The sequence below is a fragment of the Zeus faber genome, assembly GCF_960531495.2.
Source record: "Zeus faber genome assembly, chromosome: 1".
Taxonomy (NCBI): domain Eukaryota; kingdom Metazoa; phylum Chordata; class Actinopteri; order Zeiformes; family Zeidae; genus Zeus; species Zeus faber.
The window spans coordinates 42502616-42520815 of record NC_137193.1 but is presented as its reverse complement, the minus strand read 5'-3'; the positions used below and the strand labels follow the sequence as shown (position 1 = coordinate 42520815).

The 18200-nt window shown below is 41.1% G+C and overlaps 1 protein-coding gene across 5 annotated transcripts in view; it reads left to right on the top strand.

The window, feature by feature from the left end:
* The first annotated feature begins 1317 nt into the window (after positions 1-1317).
* Positions 1318-18200, top strand: part of tcf3b (transcription factor 3b) — a 34006-nt gene continuing 17123 nt past the window's right edge. For 3 of the 5 annotated variants that reach the window (XM_080007007.1, XM_080007008.1, XM_080007006.1), the window contains exons 1-8: positions 1318-1850; positions 4965-5064; positions 7444-7510; positions 12975-13048; positions 14121-14193; positions 14985-15025; positions 15204-15336; positions 16979-17028. In XM_080007007.1, the coding sequence (XP_079863133.1) occupies positions 4987-5064; positions 7444-7510; positions 12975-13048; positions 14121-14193; positions 14985-15025; positions 15204-15336; positions 16979-17028 (516 nt within the window). In that variant the 5' untranslated portion in view covers positions 1318-1850; positions 4965-4986. The remainder of the gene's footprint in view (positions 1851-4964; positions 5065-7443; positions 7511-12974; positions 13049-14120; positions 14194-14984; positions 15026-15203; positions 15337-16978; positions 17029-18200) is intronic. The other 2 variants (XM_080007010.1, XM_080007009.1) reach the window with 2 other exon arrangements.

Here is an 18200-nt window from a genome sequence, read left to right as displayed (position 1 = left end):
TTGCTATCGTCAAGCACAACTCAACTCTCCCAAATCAGACATATAGATGAGGTTTGATCCGAGGAGAGCAGCCCCCTGAAGATGAAAGCGAAATACCTGACAATATTCCAGCGTTTCCGCTCCCTTCCAACTAGTCTCCCTCTCCCCATGTTCTCTACGTTCCCTCTCTCCGTCTCCCTCCCTCGCTCTGTCACATCCTCCTCTCCCCTCCCCCCGCATCCACGCTCTCTGTTATGATCCTCAACTCTGTGATCCCTGCTCTTTGGTTTCCCTCCGCTCCGCTCCGCTCCGGAGCAGGAGCAGTTGCGAGGGCTGTCTTGGTTTTATGGTTCTCAGTGGGGAGAAGAAAAAATAAATAAATAAATAAATAAATCAAAGTGAAAGACTTAATAAAAAAAACCAAAAACTAAAGTGAACCGGTTTTTCGTGTATTTGCACAGAGGTTTAATAAAGCAGTCAAAAGTTGGCCGTGACGTGTTGTTTTTACTATCTACTCTTCTCCTCCAAACGTCATTTATTTCGACAAAGCAGAATTGGCCGATGCCAGCGAATGGCGGCATTCAATTGCGGCGATGTGTACTCAGCTGGGCAAATCGGAAGCCCGGGCAAGGTGAGGCTGGAGCGTTCCTGAGAAACGCGAGAAATAACAACATTCATTCGAACTGGACTTCAGCTGCAGGGGCACCGGTGTCAATATTTGAGAACTTTTCTTTTCTGCACCCTCTTTCACCGGTCAATAAATAAAAAGCACGTGTTCCGATAAAAAAATAAAAAACAATATATATATAAAAAACCACGTAGCCAACTTCACACCAAAATGAGTTACGCTTACGTTTGCACGTGTCATCTCACACCCTCCCGTCTCTACGTTGATTGTTTTCGGGAGGCACACATGCGCTTAACGCGTTTCAATCCTCGCTGATATTGTGACACTGTTTGTATTGCGTTCCTTAACAAACAACAACAACAACAACAACAACAACAACAACGAAAAAAAAAAAAATAGGGAAAGGAAGTCACACCAACCAAAGAATTAAAATGATGTCAGCGGGCACGTTGGAGCCCCCCTCAGCCTCCCTGAGCACACAGGGAAAGTGAGCGTCAACCGGGTGGTGGTGGTGGTGGGGGGGGCGGGCAAATCCTGCATTCGCTGCTCGCCACTGGCCCTCTCGCCTGTCGATCAGGCGTCGGCGCCTTCCCATTGGCCAGACCCCGCCCCCCCCCTCTCGTTTATCGCTCCATCTCGCCAAGCTACTGTGTCCATCGCAGCTAACTTTCTTGCGATAACCTTCCGCCGGCCAACTTAGTGCTCGGCCGCGCTCGCACCGACGACTTCGCGGCGCCCCGGCCCAGCAACGGAACGTCGCGTCGATTTTACCGATCGAAACCCCCGGGCGCGTTATTTCCCCCCGCGCCGCGCGAAACGGCGCGTCGCGGAAAGGCGTTTGAAACCAGACACCGGCTGGGTTGCGAGGGCCCCTCGCTCCCCGCGGAGGGATACGCTGTTGCGTGTGACAATGTGGACGGAGGTGGTGAAGATGTCCGCCAGAAGAATGAAACCATCCCAGTCGTAACAGCAAGAAGGAAGAAGACGCCACAACAGTAACTATAATAGACTTGTTTGCACGCAGACCTTGTTCAGATCTAGCCCAGCACGTTTTCACACGCCGCGTGTGGAGGAAAAACCCAGGCCGGGGGAGCGCCAGGAGGGAAGACACATCCAACTGTGATCCGATGCGTTTCATGCGCTGAGGTCGAAATTCTCTTGAAGTTTTATGTTTTTTTCCCCCTCTCTGGCGAAGTCTGTGCTTTTCTGTTACGGTGGGATACCAGACAACTGAGGAGAGAAGGTAAAACATTCACCATGGTGCTTAGGGGAAGGGGGGGAAAGTAACGTGCGGGCTTTGAATTGTTTCGTTGCCGTATATTTTGACGCCAGAGAACTTTTGGGAATGTGAGTTTTAGTCTGTCGGAGGTGTGATGGAGGAAACTGCTCCTTTGTTCTGAAACACTGAATGTTAGTCCGTTTTATTCTGCCGAAGGGCTGAGCGGGGGCTCTGCGTTTATTCACCAGAAATGAAGTATCATTAACAAAGAAAAGGGAGGAAAAAAAAAAAGCCAACGAAGGGGGGGGGGGGGGTTTAAGAAAAACAAAGCGAAAAAAAAACCCCCTTTCAGTTGTATACGTTATGTTTTTGCTCTCAATGGAACCACAAACTAACTTTCCGTGTCCATTTAAACACGCCTTTATGGAAGTGTCTGGTCTGCTCACTGGCTAGACTTTTATTTTATTGCACATTTGGCAGGAAATTCCTGCTGCCCCCACCCCCACCGAGCTCCCACTGAACTCTCATAATGCACAACTTGAACCCTAATATATGTGGAAGGAGCTGCTATACATGGTGCTTTTCACAAGCCCCATCTGTTTATTGCACCACGTCCGTTTTCATATATGAGGGATTTGACTTGATAAGGAGCGGTTCATTGTAGTGCACACAGATGAGTAGCATATAAAAACAACCTGACGAAAAATACAATATACACAGAATACACAAAATATGCCCTCTGCTCCAGATACAGATACATTTCATAAAATGCCATGAGAGAGGCTAATTGGCAGTAAGGATGCAAGTATAGACTGGCTATAAAAATGGATATAGTTGGATATTTTTGTAACACATGACGAATAATAATTGGTATACAACAATATGGACACAGATAATAGCGGGTGGGTTTATCTATGTTACTACACTTATGTTATTACACTTATCTACATATATTACAGTTTATAACACGGTAATGAATGAGAGCCACAGAGTTATATACAAGAACCACCACTTTACAATTTTAAGTGTCAGACGCACCTCTTGGTTTTACACATAATTGTCCTTTCAAATGCAAGGTTTCTTGCTCATTATCATCATGTAGCCCGATTAACATTTTCAGGAAAGGCAAAATGTAAAAAACTAAATGAGGTGGTTCTCAGCAAAAGCTTGGCCTAAGATGTGGACTGATCATGTCGTGATTTCACATTACACTAGTCAAGATGCTCAGATTCATTATGTTGACCAAGGAGAGCGATGGCAAAATAGAAAATAGTTTTTGGAAATTTTATAATTGGGAATCTGATCGATTTTTACATCAGTTTCTTTGTGCACCATTTGTAGCAACTGTTGATTGTGCCTTTGCCCCCAATATGAATACCCCCGATTGTTACCACCATAACACATGGATAAAGACTTATTTATGAAAAGACCGTGTAACTTGGCCGGTTTTTGGAATATTTATTTTGTTATTTGACCAGAGGAATTACATTAAAATGAGCCATATTCTATGTTGTTCTTAATTGATACAATTCAATCTGACAGCACAGAAAACCAATCTGTCAGCATAGAATTCTTAATATTTTTAAACGTTATCTATATAACATCGAGCTAGATTAAAACATGATGTCTTGTCCCAGATATCTGTTTACTGTACCTCACATCCCTTGTTGGCTCATTTTATTGGACGTTCTGCCTCCTTTGTGAAAGATGACCTGCCATCTTATACGGGATGACAAAGATTCCTAACCTGCTTCCTTCTCCTATTAATCTAACAGAAGGAAGTGTGCAATTTTCTGAAGTTTCTCGGAAGTGTGGTCAAGCTTTAGTTTGGTGTTGGCCTAATTGGCTTTCCTATCCACAAGTTTAGAAATGCCATGAAAGAGTATTTCTTCTAGTCTATTTACTCGTGGGGATATGAGTTGTTTGCTCACTTCCTTTCCTTGTTTCAAGGTTAGATTAATTCAGATTACTGCATTTGTAAATCCTTGGCTGACCTGGATGGTGGCTGAAAGTAAAACAATAATTTCCATACATTTGGGGTGTGGGGGTAAAATTGTGGGGGGTACTTTACAGGTTTTCAATGAAATAAACATTTCTGAGAGGGCAATTCGGAGAGGAGGGTTAAATATACACCACATTGTAATTGCATTTAACATACATTCAGTACAAGCCCTTTGTTTTTGGTTTGTACCTGAACAACAAATTGTGGTAATACTGAATTACCGAGGAGGCTGTAAAATCACACCACCTGTTGGTGTCCGAGTGCCTCTTTTCCCCCGTTCGCTTCCTTTCTGTGCGAGACGTGCACGAGCCGCTGCCCCAGGCTTCTGCTGGAATGAAAAATGCAGGGTAAATCCAGTATTCATGATCGCTGTGTCATTTGACAAGGTTCCTTCTCAGTTGACATATGGTAATTTGGTAATGACGTGTTTGCATACAGTCATTATTTCTGCCTTTCACCCCCAATTTCCTTGGGCTAACAGTTGTCCCATTTATTTCTGTGATTGTAAATATATTGCATTCTCTTTTGTGTGTCAATTAATGATTGACATTTGCTTGTGTCATTTGCCAGGGTTGCATAAAGTATGACTCATTTTAAGTGATTACTTAGTGGTTTCACCAAAGGCAGCATATCCATCTTTTCATCTCGTCTTTTTCACTGCATGCATGCACAGAGGCAATGTTTGAGTGAAATTAGCATCTTTTGGTTTCTATTGACATGTCTAATTTTGTTAACTATAATAATTTGCTGGCATTGTATCAGGCAAAGTTTGAACTATTAATTGTTTTTAAATGTAAAGTTATGAAATGCAAATGGTACATGTGTAGGCCCTGATTGGATATTTTGGGTTTTAAAAGTCAACCATACAGGGTTTTGTAATTTGGAGCAAAATATTATGGTTGCATCTGCTTTTTACAATAGCACTGTCATAACGTAGTAATGGCAGCTTATAGAAGATGAACAGCACGCTACATGGTCATCTCATAGTTCATCCTTTAAGTTCTAGAACATATCAAGCCTTGAACCCCTCCCCTTGCTTCTTCTCAGACACATTTAATGTGTGTTCTTTTTTTTTCTTTATTTTTTTGTCTTTGCTAGTGCAATTTAAAAACAGTATCTGCAAATCTCTCTCGTAGGGTTTATTAGAAGCTAAGGGGCATGAACGAGCAGCAGCAGCAGAGAATGGCTGCAGTGGGAACAGACAAGGAACTCAACGACCTCCTGGATTTCAGTGCGGTAAGAGAGCGGGCTAGTGGCCTGGGTGGTCCAGGTGGCACTGGGAGAAAGAGGCTGAGCGCTAGTGGGATGATGGTCTGGGTGGCAGCGGGAGGGACAAAGTGGGTGGAGGTGGGTCAGTGGAGTGGATAGAAGGACCGGTAGAAGTTAAGTCAGGAGTTGGGCTAAGCATGTCTAAGACCCAACACCCTTGAGAAAGATTTTCTTTCACCTAGTTTAACAATTTCAGCAATTTAAATACAAATGCGTTTTTCAATGAGTTAGACCTGTCATTTTTCACTTTTCTTTGGTACGGTGTATTTGGATGCATGCAGATGTTTATTTCTATGTCCGCCTCTTTTAAGATCTAAGTACGGGCAGTGACAAATGTGTAATTTAGGTTTATTGATTTTAAATAAAAAAAAAAAATCAGGGCCCAAATGTTTAATATAATATTAGAAGGGGGGCCTCTTCAGACTGGATAGTTGCATAAAAATCATATTCCAGAAATAATGTTCCTAAATTAAATAGTCCTAAAAAGCTTAAAACAAATTGGGCACAATTACCCAGGATGTTAGATCCGTTCTGAAATAAACATTTATTTAAAAAAAATGCTTGAGACAGGAGACAGTCCTACTGTTTGGGTGAAAAAAACGAAGGTGGAAAGATGAAAAGCTGCTTGTGGTTTGTCATTGCGAGATCCATGTCTTTGTTTTCATTTATTTCCATTCATATTTTGTTTTATTTTGCCACAATGCCAGTTTGATGTCTCATGGTTGTCTTGAAATGCCCTCAGTCGTATTCTCCAGACATGCTCTCCAAAGTGGTTTAAGTTGTTTTTACCTCTTGGTTTCATTTGTTTTCTAAAGCCTTTGTTGAGCTCTACATTGACATGTGCATCTTGTAGGCCCAATGGTGGTGTCAGTGATTTTAAATTTTATTTTTCAAGTGGTGTGTTTGAAATAAATTGTAATTTTATATATATATATATATATATATATATATATATATATATATATATATATATATATATATATATATATATATATATATATATAAAATCATAAATCCTTGTGAAGGAAATGTTGGTCGGCAGTCTTGAAATAGCGTGACTGTAGTGTGACACTACAGTTGATTAGTACATAAATATCAAACTTATTTACAGATCATTATGTGTAAGAAATGGGAAGGCTAACCTTAAAGATATTTTTAAATCAGTTAAAATGAATTGTAAATGGATCTCTTTTTTATTATTGGTGTAGTTAACCTGTCGGTTAATCTGCCATACTTTAATTCTCAGAGCTATACTTCCGCCATGGTAAAGAAAGCCTACGGTTAACATGCTTCATTGAGCCAGCTTTTGTTGGAGCTTCTCGCTTGTTAGTTGCTTTTTGAGTCAGAGATGCTCAGATTGATCAGCTGCCAATTGCTATCAGCAGCTGTTCAGTCTAAATGTGACATTGATAATTGAGTGAGAAAGGTAGCGCTGCACTAACAAATTTTCTCTTTGTTTATTAGCAGGATAGCTAGCCAGGGAGCCAGCTTAATAGCCGGTGTATAAAAGGACAACAGATATAGGGATGTGTACAGATAATTGCAATACATTTATGAAAATCATAGATGGTCTGCATAGAATTGCTTAGCTTAATAGAACAGACTGGAGGATGTTAAGTCATTATGGAAACCAGAGGTAGATTTCATCTGGTTTGGTTGAGTTGATTTGTAGTGTAGATGGTCCAGATCATTTTTTTAACAGAGTAATTCCAGATAACACGTTAGCAGAGGTCATCCCACTGATATTTAGACCACATTACAGCCTTGGTGTGAAGCCAGGAGCCTCAGAATGATAAGACAATGGTTGCAGACTGATTGACCTTGTGGATTTTATGCTTTTAAAGTGCTCAATTAATTATCATTCTTTGGGCACCTATTTAAAAAAAAAAAAAAAAAAAAAAATTATATATATATATATATATATATATATATATATATATATATATATATATATATATATATATATATATATATATATATATATATATATATATAAATCAAGGGGATTAGTTATTTTTTGTGTGATTAAATTCTAACCTGTTTTTTATTTTTATTGTTCATTAAATTACTTAAATGATATGTGCTATCCAGTTTAACTTTTTCTAAATCAGTGCTATTTATTTATTTAAAATTTTATCCCTTTCTTCAAATCTTATTTTGGAGTCACTCCTACATTTTATCAAGCCTATTTTTCCACTGAAGAAACCTAGGGGAGGGAAGAGATCTCTATAAAGAGCAAATATCCAGGGGGGGGGGCAGGATCTTGCATAATGGTAAAAAAATAGCATGTGTGAAGTGTGTCATCCTGCGCTTTGTTACTTATCTTTCCGCTTTTCTCTCTCGTAGATGTTCGCACCTCCTGTAGCCAATGGAAAGAACAGACAGACAACGCTCAGTCAGTTTGGTGGATCTGGTGAGTTTCCCACAATGTTGTCGAGCCCATGTCGATGATTTTTCAATGTAGGTAATGGGCAAAAAAAACCAATAATGTCTCGCAAATATTTTTTTTGGAAGTTATATATTGGGTTATAGTTAAGCAAGAATCTATTGTAGTGCATGGTTATAAAATTTACATTTAGAATTTTAAATTGTAGATAGGGGGTTTCTTTATTATATACATCAAAGAGGAATAGACTACATATTTAGATATTTTTATGAAGAGTGTTTGTAAATTTGCTTGTTGTGATGCACATGACAGATATTTCTGCTTTGAGGGAGCAGCAGGTATGTGCTTTTTAGGATGAGGAAAACACATTTATGTTCAACTGCTTCTGATAGTCGCTTAAATGGGAAATATCATTTGGTGACACACAATAGCTTGCATGGTGCCTATGTTTGTGCTCATCTCCTGGTAATTTCTGTCTTGATTTTTGCCAGTTAGTTCGACAGATGCTGCAGGCCACTTAAAATGTCTTCTAAACTTCATGTCAGTGACACCTTTTTATTTATTGAAAAAAAAACAAAAAAACAGGACTGAAATAAGAACGAGATAAACAGTTGATTTAGAGAGGTTAACAATTCTGAGATGCTGTGACTAATAATTAAAGCAAAACTACCTATTCTCTCCATAGTTATTTATTGGTGATCTTAACCGAGCCATTTGAAAGTGTAAAGTGGCTGTCAGTTACCTCCTTCGCAACATCTGAAACCTGTGAGTGAGCCCTCGCTCTTTTTCCTGAGCGTTATTAGTAAGTCGCATCGCTCTGCTCCCCTGTCACCCCGCCAACCCTGCCGTGTGAAATCGAGTCGCACTCCCTGGAGTGAGAACTCAGCCACTGAGGAACAAAGGCAGAAAAGGGGGCTTATGGACTTGAAACGACTCCCACCCCCCCACCCTCCCGGTCTGAAGTGTAAAACACTCCTCCCCCAACACGGCTCTTCCCCCCACTGATCTGCAGGAAATGGCTTTAGCCCGAGACAATGCCCCTCACCCCCGGCTCGCAGCCCCTTAAACTGGCCCAGCATGCGGCGAGTGGCCGGAGTGGAGGAGAGGCGGCGCGCTGAATAGAGGGATAAGCCTGAGGAAGGCAGGATTCTGTTTGTTTCTGTTGGGGTGGGCAATTACTTAGCGGTGAGGAGTTAATTCCTGCCCCTCCTCCCCGAGTCCTAAAGTGTGGCCCTTGGTCATTGACACCCTTTTGAATGTGATACTTGAGGTTGTCACATTTAACTCGCAGGGAGCTCCCGGTAGCCCCTACTAGCACTTGGAAGTAAAAGTGCCAACGTCTAGAAATTCCACGTCAGTAATTTGTTGTGGGTCGGTATTGCGTTGGAACACGCAGATTCAGAGGGACAATAGGCGGAAAATTGGATGCTGCTGTACATTATTTTAATGACCTCATGGTTTTTTTTTTTTTTTTTTGTTTTTTCTTCTTATTAGTGCAGTCCCTGCCCTGTATTTTTAAAGTTAACATAATAGAAAGCCTCGGAGTGCACAGTTAATTGCATTTGTCACTATAATTGTATTTCTCACCGTCCTAAATGATCGTGGCTTGGAGACCCAGTGACATTAATAACGAGCGGATGACAACAGAAGGCCGCTGGATGGAGCGACGCCCATCTATGACGCGGCTTGTGTACCAGAGCGTCCAGCAGCGCGGGAACGGCAGCGAGTGGCCTAGTGCTCCACCAGGCCACCTCTATTCATCAGCACAAAAGTGCTCGGAGGGGTGCTAATTGCATTAGGCGTGCTTCTCCCCTGGCCAGAGCATTTGGGTGGGGGTGGGGTGAGGCCGAAAAGGAGAACGAGGGAAGTGAGGGGTGTTTGGAGATATAGTGGGAGCGCAGTGTGGTGGGAGCTGGCCAAGCCTCCGAGCAGGCGTCCCCTCCGTCACCTTTGCAGCTGCTGGCAACGTCACCCCCCCCCAACTCCCCCACCACATACACATACACAAATACATTGGATACGACAGCCCTGCTTCCACCCAATCACAACAAACAACATTGCGAGTTTACACATGTGGCCTCTCTCGCACTCCCACTCCTCTTTTTTTTAACACACACACAAACTCTCTGAGGGTCCCACAAGAATTGCACTGTGTGCTGGTGTATAACAGCTGTAAAAGCCTAAGCCCTGACACCGAAGACACAAGAAGGATTTTTGGCTTGGCTCTTAAAGTAAATTAGATGTTTTCAGAGCTTGCGACTAGTAAGGCTTTGTGGCTCAGAATATGAATATTTCTCTGTGCTGCGATTCAATAGTATTTGTTTTGCTTTGTGACTTTGACTAGAGGTTTATTCATGCTAGCCCCTCTCTGTTCTGGATGGGTGCAGTCGGGCTTGATACACATCAAGAGAACTTGGCATATTATGAAACAAAATTAAAACTGCTGTTTCTGTTGCTTATGCCCTTCTCCAATAGTGATATGAAGCAGAGGTAGGATTTAATAGTGAATGAACACAAATGATGTTGACAAGAAGTCTGGGGAAGAGTTTGGTGGCTACCTGGCTTTGATGGCTTTGAGTATTTATTATTTATCTTGATTTCTTTTGAAAGTGTTGGCTACGGTATCGGTCAGTTGTTGTCAGAGTTGATAAAACAACAAATCAGCAAGAATGCAAAAAAAAAAGCCTCATTCTTTTTATTTATTTATTTATTTTTTCCCTCTTCTCCTGGCGTAGCAGGACGTTTGGCTATCATATTCTGGCTGTGCTTCAGTGTCAGCTCAGCAGCTCTCTACCTTGTTTTAATTGCCTCTGAGTTAATTACTCCACTAAGTGTGAAACAATGTTGTCAGACTTTTCCTGCACTACCCCCCCCACCCCCCACCCCTCAGCTGCTCCCCTGCTGGCCAAATGTGGGCTCTTGAGCGGGTTGTGTAGTGTATTAAAAACAGAAGTGGGGAGTAGTGTATATATATGGGTGGGCTGGGTATCAAAATGAAATGCTTTGATGTTAACAATGGAATCACATCATACTATCGTGTACAGAAACATTCACTGACAATAAATGCCACAGAATAAGCAGATATATTTTGATGCCCTAGTAGTTGATCTCTTTAGCATTATTTAGCCACAATTAAAAAAGCGTCTTACCATTTTTTCAAGCAATCCATACAGTACATTACATTTAGCAGACGCTTTTATCCAAAGCGACCTACAATTGTTCAAATGCTGATGGACGCAGCCATCAGGAGCAATTAGGGGTTAAGTGTCTTGCTCAAGGACACTACAGCATTCAAGATTCAAGAATTTTATTCGTCACTTACATATACATACTTTCATACATATATGCAGTGGAATATAAGCTAGCATGCTAGCAGGAGGAGCCTGGGATCGAACCAGCAACCTTTTGATTACTAGACTACCAGCTCTACCTCCTGAGCTACCACAGTACTTTTCCAAGTGGTTCCTACATTATAATGTAGGCAATTCGAAATGGTGTATTTTAATAAATATTAAGTAGAGAGATGTTGATAATCCCTGTTTTTGTCGATAAGGTTCTCAGACGTGTTGTCCACCCCTGTGGAGTGGATTTTCTCGTCCTCGTGTGTCGGTAACTTTGCCCTGACAACAAAGTCCGGCGCTGATGTGGCGACATCTTCCGAAGGAAAAAGTCCCTCCCGTCACCTTTACTTAGAAGTGTCGCCGGAGACGGGCGGCGGTGCTTTATTAGTGCTGTGGCCTTTCGGCAGCTCTGACAGTGAGTGAGAGAGTAAGTGAGGGAGAGAGGCTGATCCTCTCCTCCCTACTCACCCCGTTCTCCATGCCACTGGCATCGGCTCCATAGATCACGGCTGTCGCAGCACGTGTAGGTGCTTGCACCGCTCTGTTAGTCTCATCATTCATTCTCACTCGTCAGCCAGGCTGCTGATCTCGCCCAGACCCCTCTCACACCCCCGTTCCTCCTCCTTCTCCTCTTCTCTCGCTATCCCCCTGCCCTCCTTCCATTCCTCTCGCCGTCTCTCTCTCTTTCGCTCACACATTTTTTTAATTAGGCAAAAATCAAAGTCAAAATATGAATATTCATAAGGAAGCTGCATTAATATGCACAATTATGCAAATCAGTATGCAATTAAGCCCTGTGTCTCCAGAGAGCCTGGATAGCATTAGCGCATAAGACGAGGAGAAAGGGATGATGGGGGTATTTTGGAGTTTTCTGCTCCACCAATCTTTTGGATGCTGTTTTTTCCCCTCTGCTGCATGCTGGCCCTTTGTTTACTTTCAACATATCAGTACATTTTTATTTTTTTGCTTTCGACCTTACTTTTGTTTCAAGCATATTTATATATAATTAAGCTGCAGCTCTGTTGTATGAATGGAATTTCATTGCGGTTCAGGTGAGGACACATTATATCTGATTAGGTTTCTTTTTAGAGAGCGTTAAGGCAACGTTTTCCGCTCCAATCACTGACAAGTGCTTAGAGTAGGAGAACCCTGCATAGAGCAGCAAGTCCCATAGTTACTTTACTTTATTCTTTTTTTTTTCTTCCAGAGTTATAACATTGCATTGTGCCCTAAATCTAACAGTAACATTTTCATGTTGTTTATAAGTGGTTCCATGTTGTTCATTAGTGATGCTCTTAATATACCGTAGGGATGGCTGAGATTGACAAAAACAAATATCACTATATTTTTGACTAATACCTCTATTGGTAATTATAGGGTATTTTGGGTATAAATATGGGCTTTGTTAAATATTAACACACAAGAAATATTTGTGAAACAATCATTGGTAGTGCTGATATTACATTTAGCTATATTATGATAACCAAAATTCCAGACAATATCGAATCTTATATTGATATAATATCGATATTGTGATACATCACCCTGCCCTAAAAGATATCTTGATAAAATAGACTAACTGCTGGAGGAGTTGTTGACAGGTTCATTTTGCTGGAATCGTACACACTTGTAGTTCAAGCATCAGGATGTTGGTTATGTTGTCTAATTTGATTCATTCTAGCAGCCTTTCATAGTATATATCTCGTTTCCCTTATTCCTTTTTATTAGGGCTACGTTAAGGAGTTTTAATTTTGATGCATCTGTAAAACCAACAAAACTAAATGCAAGACCCTAAGTAATTTCTAATGTAATGAATCTAAATATTCCAAATGGCTGCCACTAAGTGAGAATCCCTGTTAAATCTGATGGAACAATTTTGAAACCAGAAAATTTGTGACACAATTTGCAAGCCATGGGAAATGCAGTTTATTCCAACACCACTGTATCTTATTATCTTAAAGGACTTAATGTGTTTTATAGAAAAAATGCTATATAAATATATATTGATTGATTAATCATTGGACCTATTTGTTGTTGTTGTTGTTTTTGTTACGGTAGGACTTTACTAAAAGTGAGTTGGGGGGCTTAAGAATAAAAGCTTTTATTTGCTATTCTACTAGCTACCAGTCTAAACGACTTGTCTTCTTCAGGTCTGGAAGAGCGCAACAGCTCTGGGTCCTGGGGATCGGCAGAACAAAACAGCCCCTCCTTCAGCCAGGGACGGGTAAGGACCACCCCCCCCCCCCCCCCCCCCACACACACACACACACACACACACACAGATACTGGTGACACTAGCTATTTTTATCTGATCATCAATACCTGGTGTCATGGCAAAATCTTTTTCTGCCTCTCATGGTTTCGGTCACGTTTCATGAATTTGTCATATGACAGAGAGCGATCACTCAGCCAGAAATGAACACTCATGCACCGTCTCTGTCAACCATCACAACAGCTTAGCAGTTTGGCATACCATACGCCATTTTAGATTTGGAGCGGCAGTTATACTTTCTATCTAATAGCTTTGGCTCAGACCCACATATTGGCACGCTCGCTGCCAGCCCGTACCTCTATTGAAGCCCACCGGTAATTGCAGCTTCACATCCGCTGTAACCGTCTTGGCACAACTCGGTGTAAATACAAGGGACGGGGGGTGAAATAAATGCAACCGACTTTGATTACCACAAGTTGATAATTAAAAAAAGTTGACATTTGAATCCCCCGAGCTGATGCAGATCTTCTTGGCACAGATCTTCTTAGTTAAACGGGAATAGTAGAGGGGAGTGTATCCGCTCAGTTATACAGTGGAAAGACATTAGGGAGGGTGTTTATCCACTGCCTTTTTCTTAGGTGTGTTTTTACCTGCCTGTATGTCCATGTGTCTGCATAAAGCCCCGATGACGCCAGCATTGTGGATATTTTGCTCTGAATTCAATTTATATTAAAAAGATTTACAATTATGCAATCATAGCCATCAGTGGATTCGCCTCCAGTAGGGTAATAAAATGGTGGTAAAGTTTCGGGTAGAGTTCAACCTTGGTGAAATTAAAGGCTTTGGCGCCATTGGCTTTAAAGGTGTGGCCCAATTTAATCGTTGTCAAAGCATCCTATTTGATACAATTCTATGCTGCCAGAAAATAATTTACAGAAAATATATCCTTAAATGCTCATGTTTTCCTAGCCGACTGTATAACCCAAGCACCACTCCTGCCTCCTTCACAACATGTGAAGGAATCTCGTGCAGTAAATTCTCGGTGTGAATGACGGCTGATGGTGATGCGTGTGTGTTCCCGCAGGGCTATGGAGAAGGATCCCATTATAGCGAGCATGAAGGACTGTCCTCCCCTTTCCTTAGTTCGGGACTTGCAGGTATGATAAGCGTGGGGATTTTTACATTATATAGATGTATACATATCACAATATTTTATCAATTAACTAATTGCCTTTTAAAGACACTAAACTACATGGTCATTTAAATCCACCTATTTCCTATTTTTTATTTTTCATCCCTCCAATATTTGATAATCTATTTTGTATTTTATTATCTTCCTCATTTAACAGAACTCATAGCAAGTTAACCAAAACATTTTCACTTAAATCAATTGCAGCCGAAATGGGGAGGATCCCCTTTTTTGTTATTATTTTTTTAATAATTTTTCTTCTCTCCATAAATTTCCTTATGTTATAAAAATTTCCGTACAGAAAATTCTGCTTTTACTTTTTGGCTGAAGTGTCTTGTTTTTGCATATATTGTTATGACCACAAAATTGTTATCTGGGCGGCAAAATATGTGTGTTTGCTCAGCGCGTACACGTGGATGCATATGTGTGTGTACGCATGCATGTGTGTTTGCCCCTGTTCATTCGTTGAATGTTAGAGATGTTAGAGCACTGGAGCAGAAACCCTCCCCAGGGTTTTGTCTGGCAGGCAGCATCACGCAGCTGAGCGTGCTGAAAAAAGTGTGTGTGTGTGTGTGTGTGTGTGTGTGTGTGTGTGTGTGTGTGTGTGTGTGTGTGTGTGTGTGTGTGTGTGTGTGTGTGTGTGTGTGTGTGTGTGTGTGTGTGTGTGTGTGTGTGTGGTTTATCTGGACTTTTTGCGCTTACAAAAACCTACTTTTTTATTTGCACTAGAAACAGCCTATTGTGCGTTTCGTCCTGCAGGTAAAAACGAGCGGCCGCCATACAGCTCCTTTGGAGGCCAGGTGAGTCCCAGTTCGGCCCGAGGCTGTAATCTGGGTCTGAGGCAGATTCGGTTACGGCCCTGGTGCTCTCACTTCTGTTTTCCTGTGAAACCATTTGAATTAGTGGCCTCTGTTTCCAAGAAGCACACCCCAGAATGTATTATTAGTAAGCCGTGGTCTCCATGTGCCCCCCCTCCAGCCTGGTTTCCTCCCCAGTGACATAACCATGCCCAACCCAGACGCCATGTCCCCTTCTGGCTTGAAGTCCGGGTCCCAGTTCTACTCCTCGTACCCCAACAACCCCCGGAGGAGGCCTCCTGACGGCAGCATAGGTAAGGGGAAATTCCAGTGAGGGGGAAACTTTATTTTATTTTATTTTCTTTCCCTCAGTTCTTTGTAGTTATTCAATCTCTTTTTATAACTGAATTGTTTATTTTCCGTATGTCTGCTGTTATGGAATACAATACCCACTTAGGCATAACTTCAAAGTATTTATTTCTAAAATACACAAATTTAGAAAAAGTAAATACTGATGCCATGACTTTGATAAATCAACAATATTTTTTTTCCAATACCTTATTTACATTTGTACTGAAAATACTGAGATAAAGGGCAAAGTGCTCCAAAAACAGATTTTACCCAAACCTTCTTGGGATTCTTCCCACTAACCAAAAATTCCCTTTAGAAAATAATAAAATGACATGTTAATTACTCTTGTCAATTGATAATTATTTTAATTTGTTTCATTTTGCGGTCACTGATGAGATTAACCAGTTTTTTATCAAGTTTGCGAGAATATCATATAGAAAACCATTGATTTTTACGATGGTACAACATGTTCTAAGTCAGAGTTTCTGTTTGTAAAAAAATTGGTGCCGGTCAACATGTCCTGGAAGATTTAAATTTCCAGGGACAAATGGGAGAAATTCCGGTCAAATATTATCTGTGTTTATTGAGCTTAAAAACAATTGATAAGCAGGCTGTATAGAGAGTGACATCATCAAGGCATGTAGATGTATAATATTTAAATTGAATGTTAAAAATAAAATTAGTCCTGTCAGTAAATGCCATTTTAAAAATAAATAAATCGAAATTACAACTGTAACTACTTGAATTCAAATAATTTCCGTTTGTGAACAATAGCTAACAGCTCCGTGTGTTCTGTGTTAACAAGCGCAACCTGTCTGTGGGGGAGGGGGTGGGGCTTAGTTCTATATCGACAAATATGATTGGTCAGAGGTGAAGCTGTCAGATCAGCTTTAGATTGTCCAAATTGATTGTTGCTTCCCGTTGCAACTTGCTGAGCGCAGAAATGAACAGATCTGCACTTTTTTTTTATCCAATCGATCCACCCAGCACTAATTCAAATTGTGCTTGGAGGGAATTATTTTCACCGGACATTATGACCGGAGAGATTTAAATATGTCGGACTTCAACAGATTTTCCCAGTCAAAAACCGGCAATTACCGGATAACAGAAACACTGTTCTAAGTAATATGTTGTGTTTACACAACACACTGGGCTGGGTGGAGAAATTTTAATAAAAGACAACATTTAAAAATGCTCCATGCACTATTGAGATGGCAGTTCATTAATACAAGTTTGAACAAAACAGTTTTTTAATATTTTGTAGAAATTAAGATTATCTTTATCAAATAACTAATTAGCTAATGATATCGCTTTCCAAACTGTAATAACATTTCAATGATTACAACTCTGTATATATTGTTTATTGTAACATGAGGAAAGGGAAGCCAACAACCTTGTAACAAAGAAAAAAGTCTATGACTACAAATACTTAAACGCATTTTTTATCCATCCTAGTTCCACATGTATAGTTATTCAAGAGCAGATATCAATACTAAAGATTTAAGCTGCACCAGAACTGACATTACATTGTCTAAATCTCTGATTACTGACTAATTATCCGTCTCTCCCTCACTGCTATGTGTGTACCTGTCTTTCTACATGAAGAGACCCAGCCCAAGAAGATCCGGAAACCCCCTCCCGGCCTGCCGTCCTCGGTAAAAAACACTTTCTGCTCTCCTTTCACAGCCAGTATATCTCTCTTCTTTCTTGCTTTCTCTTTCTCTACCTCTAACTCTCTATACCTCTCATTTTCTACTTTTCTCTCTCTCTCACTCTCTCTCTCTCTCTCTCCTTCGTCTCCCCTGTCATTTTCTCTGTATTCTCTGCTTGAGCAGTTCTGCTATAGCGTACTGGTTTGAAGGCCCACTGTTCAGTCAGGTTTTCTGAGAGCTTCCAATAAACATCTCTGGATGTTCCCACTTTGTGGTCCGTCTTTATTGATAATCGAGGTTGCTTTCTCCTCTAGGCAGAGAGCGGCTCAGAACTCTTTGTCAGGCATCATAAGCTGCAACATATTTTGATTCCATTCAAGTTGGAGGGAGCAGTCAGTCTTTGGCTCTGGAGTTGGAAGAAGGGCGATGGAGATATTAATGTCCCGTTTCAGCAGGGACCCAAAAAGTCTTAAGTACTGGATCTTGTCATCTGTTGGTTTGATGTCGTCAGTGTCTCATTTTCTCAGTGAAACCACAAATCCTAACAGCTGATGTGGATACTGGCGACAAATGGGTCCTCTTTTTCAGTTTTAGCGCTATTTGAATTAAAATTATGAAATAAAATGCTGGAAATTTCACTGTACCCTTTACCTTTTCCAATTGCGAAAAATTGATGCGATCGTTCTTAGAACGCAGAAAATACATTCTCTTGACAGCAGTTGCATTAAAGTCCCTGGAAGGTGAATCCTCTAACACATTATACATGTTAAAAGTAATTGCTGAAAAGACTAACAATGCGACGAAAGAAGAACGATGTAGTACTGAATTGTGGAGTTGAACCGTTAAACTGTTTATTAACACTTTTATACTTGGCATTGCCCCTCCACTAACACTATATATACACCAAGTCAAATTGGAGCTAAGCTGACAGCCCGGAGTTTGGGATAAAACGCTGTTGTGGGAACGACTGGCGTAAAAGGTTTCTTTAGGGAGAACGTGAACTCATGCCATGGACACCCGGAACAAAGAAATAACTGTCCCGCTGGCTTGACCGCACAGGGTTTGGTTACGTTAGCATTAGCTGCATGCTAGCAGGCCGCGGAGCTGTGACCTGGCTAATGGAGGAGCAAGCAGGGGGCACCGAATAGCAGGGAGTCCTGCAGACCGGCAGCATA